The sequence below is a fragment of the Lissotriton vulgaris genome, chromosome 1_1 (assembly GCF_964263255.1).
Source record: "Lissotriton vulgaris chromosome 1_1, aLisVul1.2, whole genome shotgun sequence".
In the NCBI taxonomy this organism is placed as follows: domain Eukaryota; kingdom Metazoa; phylum Chordata; class Amphibia; order Caudata; family Salamandridae; genus Lissotriton; species Lissotriton vulgaris.
This window is the reverse complement of record NC_141685.1, coordinates 528,268,770-528,292,329: the sequence shown is the minus strand read 5'-3', so window position 1 is coordinate 528,292,329 and position 23,560 is coordinate 528,268,770. Positions and strand designations below refer to the sequence as shown.

At 40.4% G+C, this 23,560-nt stretch overlaps 1 protein-coding gene across 1 annotated transcript in view; it reads left to right on the top strand.

The window, feature by feature from the left end:
* The window catches only part of VAV3 (vav guanine nucleotide exchange factor 3), a 1,223,230-nt gene that overhangs the window by 1,082,467 nt on the left and 117,203 nt on the right, over window positions 1–23,560 (top strand). Inside the window, exons 22-24 of the mRNA XM_086953893.1 lie at window positions 3,540–3,574; window positions 5,073–5,189; window positions 9,600–9,687. Coding sequence (XP_086810019.1) covers window positions 3,540–3,574; window positions 5,073–5,189; window positions 9,600–9,687 — 240 coding nt within the window. The remainder of the gene's footprint in view (window positions 1–3,539; window positions 3,575–5,072; window positions 5,190–9,599; window positions 9,688–23,560) is intronic.

The following is a 23,560-nucleotide window of genomic DNA, read 5'->3' as shown; positions in this document are numbered from 1 at the left end:
GCGGTGTCTTTTAATCAGCGAGCGTTTCCCGCGAAGCGGGAAACGCAAGAAGTAGTGTCAAAAGTGGTGGCAGGTTCGCTGGTTCCACAATGCTCCAAAGGGGTTTTTAGATCAGCCCCAATCCGTTTCCTCGCACTGCTCGCAGTCCCGGACCGTGCTACAAGGTTTTCCCTGTGGTGTAATAGCTTCACCTAGGTGCAAGGATATTGTAGTGTAACTGCATTTATATAGTGCTTTTCTACACCTCCCTAGGTGTTGAAGTGCTTTATTCCAGGTAGCACACTACACTATAACCCATAGTAATTGGTTAACCCAGAAAATCCTACTTATTGTTGTACATTTGTAGTTATTGGATTAGTCTTATGCTCTGAGGAAACAAAAGAATTGCCTCCATTTAGCAGGGTGGGTGATGAATTCCTCTATTCCAGCATATTTCGTGGGGTTTTGACCACTCTGCGGTACACTTGTAATGCGCATTTCTGGGAAAACTCCACCAACTGCCACGTGGCCTCATTTTTTCTCGTACACGGCTTGCCAGCGTTAAGTTGGTGAGCACAAGTGAGAATTGGCAACCCCTAGTGAGGTTTCCAAGCACTAGGATGGCACCTGGTGAAATGTTCTCAATTGTAGGAGGGCAACCAATTTTCCACATTCACATTGAACTTTTTACTTTTGTTTTACTTGTAACTGTAGTCACTCTTTTGATTTTGCTTTGTTAATACCACTTCCTTTCTACTTTCTTTCTTCTCCAATTAATTCCCAAGTTCTGAAATGATGATAGATGTTATTGCTTATACTTTTGTGAGGAAATCTAAGCAGATGAATGGTGCATCTAAGTGTTTCTTTCTTTGGAAGGTAGGTTGGAGCAGCTTGTGCGCTTGAGTATTCATGGAAAGTGTGAAGTAAAAGAAATTTCCAAGATTTTTTACAGTTGTGGCTATTTCCTGTTCGGGTACCATTTATCGGGGCAGAAAGATATGGCCCATTGTTTTCCCAGTCACCTCAAGTCAGTATTTCAGTTTTGAAGCATTCAACTTATTGGGATTCCTTGTCATCCACTCTTCTATGGCAATGAGTCAGGTGTTACATTTTGATGTTCCTAGGTCCTTACGGTTTTCGGGTTTGAGAATTATCTATATGTCATCTGCATAGTTGTAGCGCGTTTGGTCCAAACTGTCTTTATGGAACTCAGACAGGAGAAGAGAAAAGCAGTGTGTGAATCTGGGATGATCTTTTGTTTAGATAAGAGGAAATCCAGTTGAGGGTGATGCCTTCTATACAAATTATTTCAGTCTAACTAGTATTGTGTTATGGTGTACTGTGTCAAAAGCTTGCAGGTCATGTAGTAGTAATGCAGCAACACTAGTTTTTGTTGACTATATTCCTGAGGTCGGCCCAAATTGTGAATAGGGTAGATTCAGTCCCTTGCACTAGATAGAATCATGTTTGCCAGTCTGAGAGGATTTTGTTTCTTCTATGAAGTTCTAGTTCTTGCGGGTCCGTGTTGCCCTTCTTATGTAGTGGGCATTTTGTATGCCTTCTTTAATATGTCTGTGAAAGGTCCTGTTTTTACTGAGTTGTTAATGGTATTTCTGAATGGGATAGATGGTGATGTTGATTGGAGGATCGTTTTGAAAATACGTGGAGGCCAGAGGTCCAAAAGGCAGCTTTTAATAGGCCTTCAAATTGAGATGTTGTAATTTATTGAAAGTCTCATATAGTTGGAGCATATATATCTGATGTGATTGTTCTTTGCTGTGTAGGAATTGATTCTATTTATTGTTAGATACGAATTCATTGTGGCTGCTTTGTTTAGATAATGCATTGCATTGCTAGTTTATGCAGACTTCTTGGAAAGTGCAGTAGAACCTTGTCTAGTTACATCTTCCACCTTGAACCCCTGCCCATTCGCAAACGAGTTACTACCAACTTTCAATTGGCTGTGAATTGCGAATGTTTTACGACCACATTACTATACTGTAATTTATAATAATATGCTTGTGCGTCAACAATTGTGAATGCTCCTCTGAGTTTGGTTCACTTATTTTAGTTAAATGACGCTTAGGGCCCCATTAGGATGGTGGGCGGATCGCCCCCGCCAGGCCGCCGGTACTCACAGCCGGTCCGGCGGGGGCAATCTGCCCGCTATCTGTCCCGAAATTAACCCCGCAATAGTACGATGGCTGGGGTGTCCGCAGCGGACGGAAAGACCGTCCGCCGCTTTCCCGCCCGGTCAACATGTCGACTGGGCGGAAAAGGGTTCAATAGGGTGGTGGTGTCTGAAAGACACTGCCAGCCATATTAGAATGTGGGTTTTGAAATGCCTTTCCATGGCGACATTGCCGCCACGGAAAAGCATGCGGAGTCTGCTTTGGGGGGCCCGTTGCAGGAACCCAGGGACTCCGGGGGAGGTGAAGGGTGCACATGGTGCCCCTACACTTCCATGCACAACAAGGCAGGCAACCCGCGGTGCCTGCCATGTTATTCATGGAAGTGCACAGCATGCCTTCCTGGCATTGTGGCGGGCGGTGCTGAGTGCACTACCCGCCACAATGTTAGGAATGCAGGATGCGCCTGCCACTGTGGTGGGTGCATCCTAAGGGCACCCACGGGACCCCCGCCCTTATGGTGGGCGGTCCCTTTTTACGACGGGATGGCGGGCAGACAAAGTCCGCCCGCCATCCTAATGTTCCCCATAATCTTTATATATAACTTTATTCACAGAAAAGCATGCAAATATTCACCAGTGAGTGAAATAAAATATGGGGATGGAAGTATTGTGAATGTATAAGAAGATCGTGGCGATAGTCTCAAGTAGGAATGAAAGAAGGAGTGTGCCAAAAGGCGAACTGGGGAATGAATGAAGCCGGAGCCTGTTAGGTGAGGGTGAGTGAGCAAGGAAATGAAAAATGTAAACCAGTATAGCTCATGACTGAAAGCGCAGAAAGGTGAAAAACACATCTCCCCGCATCCGGGAGAACAAAAAGCAAGAGGTGAAAAAGCACCCACGGTGAACAGTTACTTGCCGATGGACGAAGAAACACCTTGCGCGTAAGGAAAGTAGCCAACCTCTTCATGCAGTAAAACCAGCGAGAAAGAAAGGCACAACTTTACGTAAAAGGGACCAGGCACAGAGAAAGCAGAATAAGGCGTACTTCAATTGAAGGAGGTTAACTGCCGAAGCAAGCTGCGAGGAAGAAACAAACGACTAAGGTTATACTACAGAAGAGTTCATCTGTATTTCTTCCTATTGGCTTTGCCATTGCTTCCCCTTCTCATGTTGCACCATAAAGGCCATGCAACCAAATGTGTTTAAATATAAGGTAAAGTGAAGTCACTGGATTTGTGTCTGTTTAAAATGGCGCTTTTAATGAAAATGTGCATTGTTCTTTGATTCCAATAATTTATTGATCTATGCTTTGTAACACTCATTGCAATGATCACATTTTAATTTTTATATCTTGATCTTCTGCTGTCATAAAAAATATACTTCATTGATCCATTTGTGATTGTGTTTTCTAATTTATTTCAATTTATAGGTGCCAAAACCTGCAGATTACTCAGGACAGCCATGGTAAGTTGTAGAAGGCTCTCAGAAAATATTATTTATTTGTTTCAAATTTTTATACAACGCCCTGTCACCCCTCAGTGTTGAAATTTACTGGGTGCGGTAAACACATCTTCTCTTTTAGCCCCATCCAGAACCATGTGCTTAGAGTCCAACTCTACTTGCACAGTTTCCAAGCAATAGTGTAGTTTCCAATGTATCATTCTCTCTGAAGAATCATTTATTCTTTGATTTATTCAATCTTTCTTACCACATTTAGCAACATAATTTGACTTCAGTGAAACCACTCACTCGCAAGCATTTTCTCCCTTCATTCACTTTGAGACAGGTAAGAACTTTGGTAACCTCATACTCAAGCAGTTGCCCAGCTACAAACCATCAAGGTTAGGACGGGAAGCCAGCTCCGCCTGGCATTAGAGGCACTTCTATGCGTACAGAGTGAGGAAGCAAGCAGAGGAGACAGTATTGATCTGTGATTTCATGGTGAGCTTGTGGTCAATGATGTTTCCGAGGTTTCTGGCATGGTCGGAGGGAGTGGGTTTGTGGCCTAGGTCTCATGGCCATAAGAAAGCTGGGGGATGGGGAGCACTCAAAATTAATTCCTTCTTAAAGATCTAGCTAATGATAATCAAAGGGTGCTACATTGCTGCAATATGCTGACATCACATGCGGGTCTCAAGGCCTCCAAAAGTTGTTCCATGTATTGTTGCTCTTGCCAAAGATCAGTACTTCCGTCTTGCCTGTGTTCAGTTGCAGGCAGTTGTTTTTCATCTAGTCTGCGCCATTTGTCATGCATCTGTGGAAGCTGAGTGGGTGGATATTCAAAACCTTTGCAAGGCATATTCCCACCCAGGGCTAAACTATGGATTTACTTACTATCCTGCTGGAGTAAATCTGTCTGAAAGGTCGAAATGAGAAGGAAACATCTTCAAAATGGATGAGAGTGTTAAGGAAAAACAATTAGCAAGTGAATTAGCACTTGGTGGGGGATTTTTGTGTTATCAAATATGCACATTTCTTTGCCCTTTGTAAATAGAATGTTCTAAATATTTCGAGTAGAGATCCAGTGAAAAGTACTACAATCGCAGCTTCTCAAAGGGTTGTGACAGAATCCCTGTGATTACCGACAATGTCAAGATGAACTCGAAACGTAGGTGTAAAATTAAACTAGTAAGTTTGCAATCGTTTTTTTTTGTGAAGTACGGATTAAAATTCTCATTCTGAGGATTGCACATGGCAAATATAAAAAAGTTAAAGAAATAATATATTACTGCAGGCTGTGCGATGGTTAAATGAAATCTTTCAATCATCTTCCAGAATTGGTAGTAAAATCGAATACGAATAAATCATTAAATGAAGTAGATTGTTGCAAAACTAACAGTTATTGCATAAATAACGTCGTGTTGCGTAGGTATGCCCCGAAATCGTATGAGATAGAAAGCATATTTACCTTGTGTTCGATTGGATACTGTATTGTTAAGTTTAAATAAATCCTCTCTTGCAGGTATGCTGGGGCAATGGAGAGGCAGCAGGCAGAGAGTGAGCTTGTGGACAGAGGGAATAGCACTTACCTGGTGCGGCACAGGACCAAGGAATCAGGGGAATATGCGATAAGCATAAAGTAAGTACCATGAAAACACCTCCATTAAAATGTCCGCGCGGGTTTATTAGGACATTTACGACTCAAAGAGTATCAGCCAGGCCCATCCAAAGGGGCCGTTAGAGGGAGCTTTATATTCCCAGTTCCTGCACTCTCCAGCACCCTGCGGTCCTTCAGTAAAATGTATTGAACGATTTTTAAACAAATCTATCATCTTGAGGCAGCTTAGTTTGCAAAACTACTAAATGGTGCTAGATATATTCTTTTCCTTTTTATAGAAACCCAGAAAGAGGTACATATGGTACCTGCCAAAAACGTAAGAAGGATCAAGAGGCCTCTGCTCTTTTTTTGCCCCAAGTCTCAAAATACCTTCTTGAGTAGCTTGGCACCGGCTGCGGTACTCTTAAGAGTTAATTTTTAGGATTATTTATGGAGTGAACTTTTCCTTGTCAAACATGGCCTCTTACACGGCAGCAGTTTTTACATCTTCTGGGATTACTGTATTATGGGTCAGTCTTTAACGTCACACTTTGGGCTAGGAGGCTCAATGAGTGAAGCAACCAGCGTGTGTTTGAAGTGCAATGCTTTAATCCTATTATTCTTCAAAGAGATCATCTTCCAGCCATTAATAATGACAAGAAAAAGATTAGTAATAATCATAGTTGTTGTGGGGTGTGTTGTTATTATTGCTAAAATCTGTTGATAATTTGTATAGATTTATTGAGTGCTAACCAGATCTTCACTGCTGTTAGTGCACTAGCACTTAACTCTAGTGTTTATTTACACACATGTAGGACGGCTTCAATGTTGCCTTTTAGGAGGTAGGCCGCAGCCATCAAGTCTACTTTGTGGGGATGGAACAGCCCTTTGTGATGAACAGCAGGAACTTCCAAGGTATTCAGACAATTATCCCTGGTGCATGTGAAGGTGTGAATGGCCCTTCCAAGTGCTAAAAGGGGATCATGCTCTGAGCCCAGTTAGAGAAGGCATAGTGTGGACAGATTTCACAACTTTCCAAGGTACGAAAGCATTGTCAGGCTTTCGCGGATGTGGGTGCTCCACCTTATGCATTAGTGGAACGATCATCTGTTAGATGGTAGTTGATGATTAATGTCTAGCCTGAATGCCGGGAACGCATTTAGTTGAATGATTTTCCCTGTGTGACGTACTTATTGAATAGTCGGGCTTCTAAGCTCATTTCAGAGTAATGTGATAGATGCAGCTAAAGGCAGCATGAGTTTAACTCTCTAATGGATGATGTGAATGTTTTTGTTTCTTGATGCTCTAGATTTCAAGCAGAGCGGCTCTTTACTGAATAATGCCTATATGCTTCCATAGACTGAGATTGTCCCGCAGGTACTTTGCAAGATGAGGATGATGGATTTGGGAGCTTTGCAAGTCAGACAGCCTTTTTTGAATCGACAGAAGGCTTCTCTGTCTAGCCAGTGGAAAGAGAGTAGGGTTAGTGTGATGTGTTATAACTGACAGGAATGTAAGCCCAGATATTCTGCGCCATGTGTATCTAGTCTGCCAGTCGGAAGGGAGTCTCTAAAACCTACCCTGTAATGCATGTACTAAAACAGTGACGACAGATCCCCGGATGGCGATTTTTATTTTTCTGAGAACATGGAATTCAAGCTGTGCTCATATTTTTTATGGGGATGCATATTTACAACATATTCGGTGTTTATATCCTGAAAGGATATCTGAGTACAACGCAGAGATTGGGCAAATATTATCCCTCTCAATAATAAGTCCATTAAATGTGTTTTTCTTCAGGGACATGCATATCGCTCTTTGGAGCAGGGTTAAGGCACTGTGATGTAACCCTGTACTAAACAGGTTTATTTTTTATTAAAAGAAAATCCCGAAATTAGGTTTTCTTTTTAAAATAAGAAAATAGAGGACACCTCGCTATTCGAGTCATCTCCCATGACACGGAGAGCATTATTGACTTTTTACTGTTCCTCGGTGGTGACAAGCAGTAAAATATATGGCTACATGCCCGCTGTTAGACCTGTCATGCTTAGGGTGTCTTCCCCTAAACTTTTTGCCACCACCCTTTGATTTTTCTGCCTTTGTTTTTGGGGACTTAGGATTCTGTGCACTATTTCACGTTTAATCAACGCTTAAGGAATAGTACTCACGCCCTAAAACATGGTACAATTGACTTTACATTCGATTGACATAATTAATATTCTTATAAGTCCATAGAAAAGTAGTATACCATATACCCAGGGCATAACATTTAACTCTACTAGCGGGCCATAGCGCCTATTGTGGCACCCACTAAGTAGCTCTCAAAATATATCCCAGGTCAGCCATTTCAACCTGAATGCAGTTTTAACCTGCCAAATCGACTTGGCAAAATCACCCCCTTGCCAAGACCTAACCTCACCTTTTGTTACATATAAGTCTCCTCTAATGTAGACCTATGTAGCCCAAAGAGTAAGGTGCATTGTAACGAAAAGGTTGGATATTTACTTTTAGTTTTACAGGCCCTGGTAGTGATAAACTTGCAAATTAGTTTTTCACTGCTGTGAGGCCTACCCCTCTCATAGGATAACAATGGATTTCCGTATTACATTTAATAAGTGCTAACGTTTGATTGGGAGAAGGTAATGATTACATGTTTGGTATCTGAGGAATTGTAATTTAAAAGGTTCTTTATGAGTAAAGTTGATTTTTAAAATTACAATTTTGAAAATTCACTTTTAGAAAGCTTGCATTTTTATGCTGTAACACTTTGGTGCCTGCAGCCTGTTCCTGAGTCACATGACTGGGTGTAGTTGGACTTTGTTTATTCTTCTAAGACAGCCACACAATAGAGGGACTAGGCATGCTAGAATGGGCCATCACCGGTAGGATGCTGGGGCGGAGCTGGACACAACAATTTATATCTCAGCCTTCGTACTTACACACTGTGCATATTATGTTACAGAGCTACTTAAGTATTCAATGTTACTGTGTCAAATATTGGTCTTAGTGTGCCTGTCTACCAGGGGTACTGCTTAAATTTGCCAGTGATTGACTTAGTTTTCCTGGCTGCCACAGGTCATAATTAATGCCAAAGGAACAGGCACTTAATGACTCCAAAGGGGCCAGTTCAGTCAAACAGTGTTAGTTCTCAACAGGGTGAGGTCCTGTTAGGTAGTAATGCAGAAAAATGTGCCCCAGTCTTTTCTTAGACTACAGATTGCTGGAAGTGAGACTAGATTTGCAGCAATCAAATCTTATTTGAACATGGTTGTTCTCGATGATCTGATCGATGAGACTTTTCATAGCTATGTTCATATGACAAAGTCACTGCCAGCACTTAGCTACCCCATAACGCACCCAGTGTGGCTTCCCACTATTTGGGGGATGGGTTTAAGGATATACCTGCTTGGGGATAGCCCTCTTCCCCTCTAGGGAAGACCAACTTCACTTCCTGAATGGAGCACTGTCGTATTTTAACGTGAAGGAAACCCAGGGTACAACCCTCACCTTCTTTCAGATTAACCAACCTTCCTTCTCACAGAGTCTACCATCCATTGGAAAATAGACTCACCCACCAGGCAAATGTCATAGAGCAATGGAAGTTGCTTTCAGAGAGAAGGCAGTATATCTGGCTATTGGCTCACATTGTATAGGTTAGGTGTGGACCCTTGTAGTCTGGACCGTGGTCCATTCCAGGCTGGCAGTGGTAGAAATGAATGCTATCATGGAAGAATCTCTGGACCACTAAATGGGATACATAGACAAAGATGCATTTCACTACCTTTCACCTTCACATGCATCATTGTTTCACCAAACTGCACAGGGCGGCCCAGAAGGTCACCATATAAAGGGACTAGAGTTACAAGGGAAGGTAATCAAGTGATTGAATTAAGTTATTGGTCCTTGAGATATGAGGAAATGCCCATCATAATCACAGACACAGCACAAGGGTGTAGGTTTCAGCTTAGAGAGATGGAAGCAAAACTAGGATGCCCACAAGGACTGATGAGCTCAAGCTTTTCTTCACATGAAAAATGTGATTCCTAGTTGTTTTACTGTTGTTGTGAAACACTACTTTTCAGTTTACTCTAAAACAATGGAGGTGCATTCTTGTGGTCTACAATCTTGTTAGGTACTTATGATAAAACAACCGATATGAGTGAATGGTGTTTGTTTTATAGGATTTATATATATTCGTGACTGATCCTTGACAGAGCATTTTTTAAGAACCGCCATCTAGTTTACAGAGTGGAGAGAATTTGTTAGTATTCTTTGCAGTGCACATATAAATACACGTGGTTAACGAGATGTCAAAGATGTGTTGTCATTAATTTACTTTATTTTCAAGAATTATGTCATGCCTTGCAGTTTGGGGATGCCTGCAGGAAATTAAATTTATGATTATATTAATTAAAGGAACACTGCTGTTCATAAGCTATTTATTGCATACAGGTACAACAGTGATGTGAAGCACATCAAGGTTTTAACAAGAGACGGCCTTTTCCACATTGCTGAAAACAGGAAATTTAGAAGTTTAATGGTAAGCATTGATTTGCTTTGAACTGTTCAATCTTAATTTAAATGTTAAGTGCCAGTTCACATTTTGTTTTTCACGGTTGAATACTCAAAAGATGTGTCAAAGCTGTGTTAACCAAAGTTATTTTTGGAGCTAAAACCATGTGATAATAACGTTGTTCTAGTTTAAAAAAAAGACTGAATGCCCCAGTGTTTTTGATTCATGGGGTCGTGGTGTATGCTATACATGGTTATATAGTTATTAAACATTTTAAATGCTATTTTTAAAGTTAGAAATAGGTATTGATTCAAAGGGCTTATTATGAATGTTAAAGAATAATTTGTTTCGTGAGGCTGGATTCGATACTTTGGAAGCTCTAAAATGTTTTTTCACATTTTTAAAAGGTTACATTTGTAGTTTAAGGTAGTTAAATTTACATGGCAGTTAAAAATGCTGAAATGTCTGGCTAGAATGAATACTGCTTTTGTAGAGCCCTTAAAGCACTTAAACACATTGGAAGCGTGTTAATGGTTCTAAAGCAAATATTAAAGTTTGAAATCTAATTAAATTGGTCATTCTTTCCTGTTAGTAATGTCTGAATAGAAACATTTTCAACACATTTCTCAAAGTTGTTCAATATTCCAAATATGCTGGGGATCTTTTATTTTGTAGAAATGTAGTTCTTTTACTGTGTTTTAAAGTGTTCATGTATTTAAAACGACCAAATGTTCCCAATCCTATACAAAGATAGAAATTACAGAAATGTCTGGTGTTTTTTTGCCACAAAAAATTCCCAGAAAGGTTATTGATGCTGGTGTTGTTGGCATTTGAGCAATTAGTGCTGAGGCTGCCATCTATTTGGGATTCCTTCCTTCCTGCAACCACTTGAAAATAACTTAATCTCTATAGAGGCCTATCATTAGATGCTCGATAACTTAACACTGACTCAGCCTGAAATTCCACTGACAGGCTGTGGGGGAGAAAGTCCACAGTCTAGGTGTGAGCTGTGGCTCTGCTCCCATACAACCCAGACACAGCGTTTCGCAATAGTGACCACCTTCTCTGCAAATAGGTTTTGTGACATCCTGTCTAACATCCCAACTCATCAATGAATTACATTTTTAGTAACTTATGGAATACCATGAAAATTGACTTTCTAGACCTTTCCTTTCATCTGATAGAAGAACATTATTTTTACCTTAAAGCAGGACTTTAACAATGAAAAATGCTTCTTTGGTCTGGCTTCTAAGAAGGTACTTTTGAATTATTTTAGTGATGAAATATACTAGCCTCATACTTCACTTTTACCCATTATGAACCTGGGCCTTGCAGGCTTCAAAGCATATTTTGAAGGCCACTTAAATAAACATGGCAGAAGGTTTATTTTTCCAAAGATTAAATAATTTCTGATTTGTTTACTGCACCACCTCCACACAGCTTTATGCCCAACTTGGCAAATTTACTCCATCATATAGTACATCCACATTTAGATCATAAATAGATTGACTCAATATTCTTCAACCTTGTATTATATTAATTTAAATGTTATTTTTTTCATACGTTTCATCGAACATTATCTGTGCAAAATGTACATAACAGTGCTGACTCAAAGCATTTTTGGGGAAGTACTCTTCATCAGGGGACTTAAAAAGGGCACAAACCTGCCAGGTGGCTAATCTCAGGCACGGCAAACTGTTCCGCGTGCTAACCACAGTCCCTTAGTTTAGAGATTTTTTTGACATGTGCTTGGTTCTGATTTTGACCTGATGTAGTTTAGGGTGTAGTGCAGGCTCTGTTCCAAGTTTTAAAATATCTTATGTGTGTGATGCACAATCACACTGTAGTCACCATGCAAAACTTCACTTTTATGCTATTTATTTATTTTTACAAATTGTTTGTGACTCTACCTGAAAATCAGCTAAGCTAATTGGATTAGCCAATTACTTGTCATATTTCGGGCCCAAAGAACATTGCATTGGGAGGAGTTGTAGCTTTCCAGCACCCAGATCAAAATACAAAGAAATCCAATGAAAACACTTTTGGAACAACACAAAAAAATACATTTTTACGTCTACCCTGCTAGAAACATATGATGTAGATGCAGTTCTTAATTTTATATTAATAAGGAGTTTGGCATTCTGAGGACCACTGTGCCATCAGCGGGTAGAGCAACGCCACGAAGTAGGCGGTCTGACCGCCTGATTACGAGCGTAATGGTTGGACTGGCACAAGGTCGCCTCCAGGATCCTGATATGAACAGGTCAGCGGAAAGCCAGGGAAGGGGCCCCAAACAGGACCCCGTATACTTTTGCCTATTGGCATTGTGGCTGGGGGCACATGTTGTGTCCCCCTATGCCTGCATTTCGTCGGTGCGTGCACTGTCTGCCCTGCTCACCATGGTGCCTGACAACTGTGCGTGCACCAAAGTGCTGGCGCTGCAATGTAGCAGCATTGCCTTCAGGCTCACTCTGAGAGCCAAAGCATGCTGCCGCCTCGACCTCTGCCAGCACACCGCCTGCCCAGTTGTTAAGTCTTAATGCAGCAGTTGGGGTGCCGCTGGCTTGCTGGTGTTCTTCCCACCGCTTCAGTGGTGGTCTGGCAGTCAAACCCCAAACTCTTAATCATACCCTAAGTGTCGGGGCCAACAACTTTCATAGAAAGGACATATGTTATCTCACAATAGCCTTGAGTACTTCCAGAGCCATTGACACTATCTTGGTCACTTGACTGCTCGTGTCTCTAATTTGATGCTGTTGGATGAGGTGGATGAAAGTCTGCTTTTATACTTTTAATTTGAGTTTATAGTTGTGTGCCATCAGTTTACATAACAGGGTAGACCTTTACTTATTTTACCTATCAAATCTAAGCCAAAGCGGTTCAAATGTCTAGTAAACTGGGCGAAAACAGACAACTGAATGAAATACGTGTTTCTCAAAAGTTTGTCCCTAGTTTTCCGTGTTTTTCTCAAAAAGGAGAAGCAGTTCATTTTAACGCATTTATGCCTATTCCTTAGAGCAAAATATACACATTAATAATATTATAAATTCACGATCTGTGGGTGCTAATGTTATTTTCAAAAGGTATTTCCAAAGTATATATCCAGATAAAAGGACAGAAATAAACAACACAGGCCCATGCTCAAAAAAGTTGACATTTTTACTTTAAAACGAGTTAGCATAATTGCCAAGGCGGAAATGCAACATGTAATGTGTTGCATTTTTTAAACTTAACAACGCAGGTGCAAAGGTGGTGAGCATTGTAGGAAAAAAAAAATATCAATGTATCTGGAAATAAACGAGATTACCGCTCTGCAGTGTTACAGTTGTCTCTTCACTGGCATTGCAAAAGAGCAGCAGATGCCACAACAATCAAGAAGCTTTTTTTTAACAACGTTGACAGGAAATTTAATTAAAAGTCAGTATAATGAGGTCTTTTTAACAGCATTATTTCATATACCAAGGGATAGCAGAACACCACTGCATTTTGGAATTTGCTCAAATGAAGAGCATTTCTCATTTATCCAGAGGTCAATGGTTAGAGGTCCATGTTGCCAGGCCCAGGTGACACTTAGGCCCTCCTAACCATGGGCTCGATTAGGATTGCGGTGATTCCGCATCCTCCGGGCCGTTCGGAAGCCACCGCCGGCCCGCAGGATGCGGAATCACCGCTGCGGTGAATGAAAAGACCCCCCGCCAAATTAGGATGGCTGGGGGGTCATCGGCGGACGGGAAGACCGTCTGCCGCTTTTCCGCCACGGTAGTGTTCCGACCGTGGTGGAAAAGCTCTAATATGGTGGCGGTGTCTATCAGACACCGTCAGCCATATTAGGATACGCTTCAGGACATGCCTTTCCGTGGTGGAATGCCGCCACGGAAAGGCATACGGTCTTTTCTTTGGGGGCCCGTTGCGGGCCCCCAGGGTGGAGGGGGGGTGGTGGGGGAGGTGCACATGGGGGGTACCTATGGTACCCCCCTGCATTTGCATGCACAATGCGGCAGGCACCGCACAGTGCCTGCCGCTTTGTGCATGCAAATGCACAGCATGCATATTTAACTTTGCGGCGGGGCTGCTTAAAGCAGCACCCGCTGCAATGTTAAATATTCGGGATGTGACCACCAGGGTGGCGTTCACATCCTAATTCCACCGGAGGGACAGCCACTGCCCCTGCGGACAGTCCCTCCACCTCGGGGGTGGCGGACGGACGCAGGTCCGTCCGCCATCCTAATAGGCGACCTAGTGGGCCGGAAGTGCTGACCAACTCCATTTCGGTGAGGGAACCTTCAGACCATAAGTCAGAGGTTCCGAACACCTAACTACTATGTGAGTGGGAAACTTTCTCTATGGGAACTTGTGCGACTGGCCTCAACTGCCCGCAGCACAAGCTGCCATTGAGAAATGGAAGTTAGTGAACATCCCTGCACCATGTGGCACACGGTGAAGGGATTTTATGGAGCCTTTACGGAAGGACATACTGACACTTTCCGATGGGCTCATGGAGCCCGTTGGTTGGTTGGAAACTCACCATAATCCCATTAGTACAGCGTTTTCGCCATTGGGATTATGATGCCGTTTTCCGACAGCAATTCCATGTCGGCCTTCCCAACATGGAAAGGCCTTCGGAAAGCGACATTGGGGACCCTAGAAGAGCCCACTTCTCTCTGCAAGCCTAAAGGCCCAAATGTGGAGCCCGCTGTCGGAAAACACCATAATAATCCCAACGGCCAAAACGCCATCTTAATGGGATTATGGTGAGTTTCCGACCAAATAACGGGCTTCATGAGCCCATCAGAAAGAGTCAGTAGGCCCCTCCGACTGCTGCCTCCAACTAAAAGCATCAAAATGCATTGGTCCAACATGCATCGTAATTAGCCCCTCTATTGTTTATTTTTCTTTGCATTCTTCTATTTCAGTCGTGCTCTTATAATGTTGAAAAATAAAGGTGTGATACATCAATAAAAATAACTGAATTGGAAAGATTACTAAATTGCATTACTCTGCCAAATGGAAACTGTAGTGCCTCTATTTCTTTAGACTTTGGACCTGAGGCACAATGCTGTATTCACGAAACCAATCTGTGCTACTTCACCATGCAAATCTGACCACTTCGCAGTAGAATAAATACAAGCCTGTTCTAATTTTCCTGAAGTTAAGGAAGTGTCTGTGTTCTAGCTGTTGAATGTTCTGTGTCTGTTCATGCCACCTAAATATAGGTGGATTTCCGCGCTTACCCCCCAAAACAACATGATTACCACCAAATATTAGAGGTGTAGGTGAGTTTCTTGTCTAATTCCAGCTATAGTGTGTTTGATGAAATATGGATCACAAATATAATTTGGTACAAAATACTGTTCATCGACAACCAAATTATTGCCTTTATACACATGTAATGTAAAGAGCAAGAATGTCGCCTTCACATATATGTGGACCAAAATATCTACATTGCATTGGGAAACAAACATACTTATGTGCGGTTAACATTGTAATTTTTTTTTAAATGATTTTTCTTACAAAAAGCAATACATTTAAAAAAAATCCATAACTTAACATAAGCAATAATCTAATAACGTAAACATGCAATTAGTAGCAATACAACTTAAAAATAAATGTAACAATTTATATAAAAATCATATTTACTATTCTATCTCCAGTCCAACCAATGTTGGGGAAAATGCATAGCTGGGGTTGAGGAGAGAATTAAATTGACTGTTTTGACTCCAGTCTAACACACACTGGTGAAAGCAAATAGATAGGGAGAGGTAATATTTTGTATTCTAACATCAGTTTATGAAACACTGGGTATATATACGTTGGAGGTCAGATTAACTTTTCTAACTCGAGGCAAACAAGCGTTCAGTACATACACTGAGGGGTGTTGGGCCTCGATTTACTATTCTATCTCTAGTCTAAAAAATAATGAGCAAAGGGCATATCTTTTTTGGGGGGGGGGGTTGGATTCACTACACCCAAATATTATAAGAAACCAATATAAATTGTTTAAGAAATCAAATTAATAAAATTGAAGAATCTAAACACATTAAAATATCTTGAAACTGCAATACAATATTTTTCAAAACATATCAAAATTTAAATTTGTATTTACTTATAATTCTAACAAAATCCCAGCCATTCTTTTAACGCACCACACAATTAATTAAAAGATCGAACTTTCTTTAAAAATATATTTACAAATATTTGGATTATTAGTTAAACATACAATTAATTAATTTCCTAATCAAAACTATGCATATACGAAACAAACACCTGCTGAGATTAATGCTGCTCTGCCCTGATGCACCCGGTGTCCAAAGGAGTTCAGGACACATTTTATATTCAAAGTTCTACATATAAGCCATTGGTAGTAGATAACTTTTATCAGCTAAAATAGCACGTTCATTATTGTGCTACCTATAAACCATGCAGTGAGGGGTTCGAGTCTGATACCTGATGCATTTCTATTTTTGTCTGTAATGATGAAATATTGTTGTTCTTTATGTTTATCTCTTAAAGGATGTGATTTTGAGCTATGGTCACGTTTTTTTTAAAAGGGCTAAAACGCTGTACCTCTTGAATGCCTTAATACATTTTGAATTGTTATATTATATTCCTGTTGCAGTGCTGACTATCTTTCTGTTAGTTTTAAAAAAGAAGTAGCTATTACAATTATAAAATAATAAGCAGTTTATTCAGTTTACATTAATTTATAACTAATTAATGAAAACACTACCTACCGAATGCACCAGTAACCCAGTATTAAAATGTAATACATAATTTAAAAATAAAAAGCATTTAAAAATGGATGAAATGCTGAACATATTAATCAATTAACAGTAATTAACATTAATTATTATAACTATTTATATATTTATATATATATACATATATATATATATATACTTATTTACTTGCTAAAATAAATCTTCATTACTAAACTCCTTTTTAATAAAACACTAAAATGTATTATAAAATAGCTTTTATAATAAAATAAAAACATAGTACATTCCAAGAAAACACAAAAATATGATATTAAAGATAACACGATTTTAAACTTCAATATTATAGTAAAATATTTAAAAACAGACTATTTACCTTCGATATTTTGGTCCATAATATCTTTTACCCATGATACTTTGACACAGTATTATGTTCAGGCGAGTTTTTGAGTCAATATTTAGATAGATCACCTCAGAATGTGGGGAAAGAGCTTTTGGGCCTTTATGAAGCTTCTGCAAGCAATCAAGTAAAAAGAGAGCTCTGTGTGAAATGCAGCAAAGACTGTGCGGCATTAACAAACAGAAAGCTTCAACAGTTGAAAGATCAGCACACTAGTCTGGAATTTAGAAGAACGAAGGTGAGGCTGGCTCGTACTGTCGGACATGAACACCATGCTTTCAGGTTAGAAGCTGTCGAACTCATAGCGTTTCCTATCGAGCAGGATTAATGACATTTGCAAAGTATGACTTTTTGTTGAACTGTTTTTGGCATTTTTTTTTTAAATAATATGTTTAGGTATGACAATGTAAGAAGTAATCACTATTCTGCTAGACACTCCCTAACATACACCCAACACCCTTGTTCCAAATCTGTAACCTCAGTCTATCAGTCTATCAGTCTATCTGTCCTCATGAAATTTCATAACTATTAAGTAGATGTTTTGTAAAGAAAAAGCGGGTAGCTTCATTTAAAATGGTTGCCTTTTGATAGTTCAGTATACAATCCCTGTCCACCTCAGCCATTGAATGAATACGTAATGTCTAGACTCATTTACATAAAAATGAATCAACCAGTGTGTGCTAGATTATGCCGTGTGTGCTAGATTTGCCTGTTTTATACACAGAGGTTTCTAGATTTGTAAGTAGTAATATTTGCAATGACATCAGTCTGGATTGTGTTCTATACTTCATCCGACCCATTAGGCTTTGAGTGTTGGTGAAAATGTTTATACCAGTAGAGGGAAATGATGTGCATTCTGCTAGTGTACAAACATAAAATTTTAGGGTTTTAGAAAAATGAAATAGATTTCTACACTGCCTCTGACAGAGGTGTTGTGATGTGAAGTACAATGCAGTGTTCCATATGCTAAGAGGCCTCACTTCAGTCAATTGTAGGTCACTGTCTCTCCCTCCCTATAACAGCCTGGCCTACTGTCACTGCTGGAAGGGGTGCACAATCCTCCTGGCCGACACATTCTGTGAGTTAACTTCTCAATGCAGTGGAAATTTGTAGTGCATAGCTTTGCAGTCCCCGTGACTCCTGAGTCACTCAGCACGAGATGTTGCCATAATGCAAGCACCACCCTGCGGCTACCCCACCTTTAAGGCAGGCAGGTGTGAGCAGCATATGACGTGTATGCACAACCTTGTCAGCCTAAGGCAGCCTTAGCAGGACAGTATGATGAAACAGTCTTGCCTTTGCAAGAACTGCCCATGTGGATGTGCTGTGAGGACGTGTCCTGTGGATGGACTCTGGCTGCACAGAGGAAGTTTGTACATGCTGAAGTTGCTTAACCTTCAAGAGGTGGGCAAAGAATACCAGAGGTTTAACTATATTGGATCTATGATATCAGTGACCATAACTATGTCAAAAATGTTCTCACATCACAGAGATAGGCAGCCACATCCCAGTGCTATGGTACATGCTGAGACAACATGATCAACTGATGGGCATAATTATTTGCAGCAACTGCACAGTGTAGACAGCAGTAGAAGATGTCTTATCTGCCTGTTGCAGAGTAACAATTAACAGGAGTAAGGCCCGTTAACCCAGGTGAGACCGGTCGTATTATGCAACAAAAACAATGTCTCAACTGAGTTAAGCGTCCAAATCCCCAATCCTCAATCTAATTATCTGACTAACTTGTATATAAACATTGTATATAAACTGCATATTTTGACCTTCTTAATCTTATACAATCTCACTGTTTTTCTCACCCTGATGTGACTGCACCGTTCACTCTCACCAGCACGCCCAGTGCCTACCCTGTGTGCTATGGTCATTGTATAATCATTTTTTTTTTTTATGTTTTTTACATATTTTTTTTGTCCTCATTCTACAAAGAATGCTCGTGGTTTAAGAGAATAAAGCCAGTCAGACCGAAAGACTGCAATCCACTGTAAAGTGGAAAAGAAAGATACCCAGTCGCTTCTCAATGAAGGAAGGGCGAATCAGACCCCCGGGCAGTATTTTCAGCAGAAATTTTAGGTAATAACCAAGGCTCCTCCTTATCTGTGGTCCGTTCCCATCTAGCCTTAGCTAGTTTTCCAGCCTTTCGGCCAAGCAAGCACATTTGTAATCATTTGACCGAAAACGAAAAAGAAAAAAGACATTGTGCCGTTAGAGAATAGCCATGGTGTAGTTAATCCCAAAGTGACAGAAATTAATTAAAAACCAAACTAGGTGGAGGCAAAAAGTGTGAACCAGCTATCCCATAGATCCCAGAATCTTGTTTTTTTTAACCCTTTTGCTTACTCAATCAAGAGTTAAAATACGTTGAACTGAACTTATCCATTCTGATTTAGTGGGTGGGAGGGGTGCGACCCATTTAATATAGATCTCCAGTGCCATAAGAATCAAGACAAAAAGTAATGCCTTCTGGTCTCTTGAGAGACCCTGATTTTCTGTCTCTTTTGCAACTATCCCCAAAATAACTGTGGGTGTTGTTAACCCCACACTTTTACCCAGAGTTTCAGAAATGATGTTACTCACGTGGTCCTAGAAGAGCTTGATTGAAGGACATTGCCAAAACATGTGTACCTCATTTCCGTTGATGTCATCACACTTCGGGCACTTCCTTGCCACTCTATTCCCCACTTTGGAAAGTTTGAGAGGTGTCCAGTATGCCTTGTGGACAGTAAAAAGATGGTTTCTTTTCAGAGGAGCAGCTTTCACACATGACCAAAGAGTAGACATGGATACTTGCCCTAGGGTTTCAAGGTCATCATCCGGCATGTCCTTCTTCCAGCTCTCTGTATATGGGATCAATTTATTGTCTCCAATCTCAGTCATTTACCAATACCATGATGCTACTTCCTTTCGTGTTGATCTTTTGGTGATTATGTTTATCAGGTCCCCATTCCCGTCTAATTCATTTCTAATTGATTTTGCCCAACCGAGGTTTTGCACGTACTTAAATCTTGAAACGGTGTTGTTTGTTAAAGCAGAAAAATGCTGCCATGGAATTAAGTCCTTATGTACTATTAGGTCTCCCCATTTTGCAATCTCGGCTCTATGCAAAGGTAGGGCATGCTGGGGTGCCCCGGGAGTCCCAAATTGTTTTTTTTTTGGTTATAATAAGATATACCTAATATACCCTCACTTGAACCCAGCCTCTCAGGGTGGCATTAGGAATCTTCAGTCTGACCTTTTGAAGAATTTGGGGTGTCCACATTTTAAAAGAAAGGAGTTGGCTTGTATGTTATACGTCTTTGCTAAGTCTTCAAAAAGAGGTAGATATGCATGGGAGCTATTAAGAAGTTGGCATGAATTTTTTAGGTGAAAAGCACAATAATAAAGGTATAGGTCCAGGGTAGCTATACCGCCATTCGTTTTTTCCTCCTAAGGTTCCTCTGGGAAATTCTGGGATTTTTACTACCCCAAATAAATGAAGAAAAGAGCCCTTGTGCTTTCTTAAACCAAACCGTAGAAAATTCAAGGGGGATGGTATCAAATAAAAAAGTAAACCTAGGTAAGATAGACATTTTTAGTAAATTAGATCTACCTATGATGGACAGAGGGAATTTCTCCCATACCTGGAGTTGCTGGCTTACACTAATCATAGTTTTTACAAAGTTTAATTGCGCTATCTTATCAATGTTCTTTGTAATTTGAACCCCATGATATCTTATTTCTCTTTTTAGAAGCGCACTCTTATAAGGGGAATTCCATAACATCAGGTCAGTTTTCTGCTGATTTATAGAATAACCAGATACCTTACTAAAGTTCTCCAACTGAACCCAGATTTCTGGAAGTGCTTGTTCTAGGTCCCCTTTCGGGATCATAAGATCATCACCATAAAGCCCTATCTTTTTCTCCCAACCCAAACAACTGAAAGGTGAAATGGTTTGACACGATCTTAGTTTGCATGCCAAGGGCTCGATGTAAAAATGTAATAGAAGAGGCAAGAGGGGGCAGCCTTGTCTAGTCCCTCAGGAGATTTTAAATTGTTTTGTTAAGTTCCCGTTGACAAGAATCCTTGCAGAGGGGTTTTTATAAAGAGCCTTTACTGCTGCTACAAAACTTCCTCCAAAATTGAAGCGATTAATTACTTCTATTAAGAAGGGCCAACTGACCCTATCAAAAGCTTTGGCAGCATCGAATGTTAATACTGCCAGTGGGGTCTGATATAAATTTGCCAGATCTATCGCTCCAATAAGATCATGTGTTAGCTCTTTCAATTGCATTTCCTTCATAAAACCCTTTTGATCAGGATGTATTATTAAGCCTGCAATTTTATCTAGTCTATTAGTGAGAATTTGGGTGTAGATTTTATGATCGCTGTTTAAAAGCGAGATAGGCCTATATGATTCAGAATTATAGTAATTGTAACCTCGTTCCACGATGTTGGTACTTCCTGCGTCCCCTGAAACACTTAGTTAAAAAGTTTCAGAATGATGCACACTTCGTTAGGAATGGCATCTGGGACTGCAGATTTTCCTTTTTTTAATGCTTTGATTACTTGTGTCACTTCTTCTATTGTGATATGGTCACTCAGGTTTTCACTGTCAGTAACTGATAGGGTGGGAAGTTGGAGGTCTTGGAAAAAGATTTCCATCATTTCTTGAAGCTTCTTCAATAGCTGTATCTTCTTCAAAAACTCTTCCCGTGTTGGAGCATTTAAGGCTCTTCACAGTATTTCTGACAAGGTCCGATTTTGTTTTCCATGCCAGAAATTTTCCACACCCCTCTCCATAGTCATGGTGGGCAAGTCTATTTGCCTCCCATTTTTTTTTTTGTTTAAAGCCTCTAAATAGTCTATTAACTCATTTTTGGCTAGAGATAATTGTTGTAAGTTAATTGGGTCAGTTGGCACTTGTTCTGCTATTAAGTATTTTCGAGCAATTTTAGTTTCTATTTTTTCAATATCTTCTTTTGCTTTTTTATTATGTATAACAGAGAGGAAGGTTACCTCTTAAAAAGGGTTTTTACTGAATCCCAGACAATAGGAAGGGCTGCTGAGTTTTCATTAAATACGAAAAATTATTTTGTGGCTATTCTTAATTTATCAATAATCGAGGGTTCAAGGAGTATTACCCAATTCAGAATCCATCTAAGAGGGGTGGAACGCTGTAGTATAGTAATTTCTTGTGATACGGCAGGGTGATCGGATCAGTACTCTGGTAGGTGGGTAATTTTATTTATGTCTCTACAGGTGATGCGATCCACCAAGAAGAAATAATCAATCCTTGAGTGGTGGCAGTGTTTCTTATTAGGGTAGGTGTAATTTCCCCCTACTGACCCTAACACATGCCCTTTTTCTCCCCATATGTCCAAGAGACCACCCTCTGTCATTAGTTGTTTAAGGATTTTTCGGGTTTTTGGTGTAGCCCCTGCAGCTCTCATAGACGTGGAGTCATTATTGGGATTTAATACTATATTAAAATCACCTCCCATTATAATTTGGTCTAGTACATCAACCAAGTGGAGGAACAGGGACTGAAGATGGGACGATCGCCAGTATAAGGGCCATAATAGCTGACAAGAGTTACCCAAGTAGCTCTAATTTTTGCCCTGACAATTACCCATCTACTGTGGATGTCTGCCACAACATTTCCGATAGTTACCCAATTACTCTTCCTAAAAAGCCTTTGGTCAGGACCGTTTGTGTTGAAAAGAAGCAATGCTCTATCCATTTATGGTTTTTAAGTATTCCTGCCCACTCTTCTTTTGCGAGGTGTGATTCTTGAAAGAGTATAATATCATGATTTGTGAGGCACAGATATTCCCAAAATTTCCTTTTTTTGGCAGGGAACCTGAGCCCATTCACGTTCCAAGATAGAATCTTTAGAGCTTGAGAGCTAGACATAATTATCGGAAAAGTGGCATATGTTAATGCAATATTTCGGCCATAGTATCTCATATTTTGGAGCAGTCTTTTGTGAGTGAGGACAGTTTTTTATATTTTTTCCCAAAATGCACCCCCACCCACTAATTAAAATTCGTTCTGTTATATTTTTTGTGTTCTGATGCTTACCCTTAGCCCCTCCCTCCCCTTCCCACCCTGGGGAACCCTCCCTCATCTCTAGAGGCATACTAGACGCCTCTCTCCATTGGGCTCTCACCCTCTCATATCGGACAGGAATAATACATGTAATTTAAACTTTATACCTTAATTGGACGAGCTTTTGACCTGCAGAATTCAGGAGCTAACTTCTTCCGGGTCTTTAAAATGGAACATTTTGTTTTTCCACATCACCTTCAGGGAGGCGGGGAACTGGAGTTTTGCAGTAGCCCCTAAGTTTTCAGCTCCTGTATCTGCTTTCCCAATTCCCACTGCCTATCCTGAGTGGTGCATGAAATGACTGATCTAATTCGGATGGCCCAGTCACCCTTGGTGTAATCCCCCCTTTTTAGCCCCTGTGAGAGGACAGCTTCTTTTATGGAGTATGTTTTAAATTTCTCTAGTATTTTTCTTGGGTTTTTCTTTCCTGGCCATCTATTAAATGGGTCTTGGTGGATTCTTTGGATATCGTTTTGTAGGGTCAAGTTCTCAATTTCGGGGTGGATATCATTTAAGAGATCAACTATAAAGGTCTTTATGTCCGCCCCTCAAGGTCTTCTGGAATGTTTAAAATCCGGATGTAATTTCTCCTAGTGCTGTTCTCCAAACTCTCCAGTTTGTCTGCTAAGAGTTTATGTTTCAGTTTTAACCTCTTGATTTCTCCCGTGTTTTCTATAACTTGTT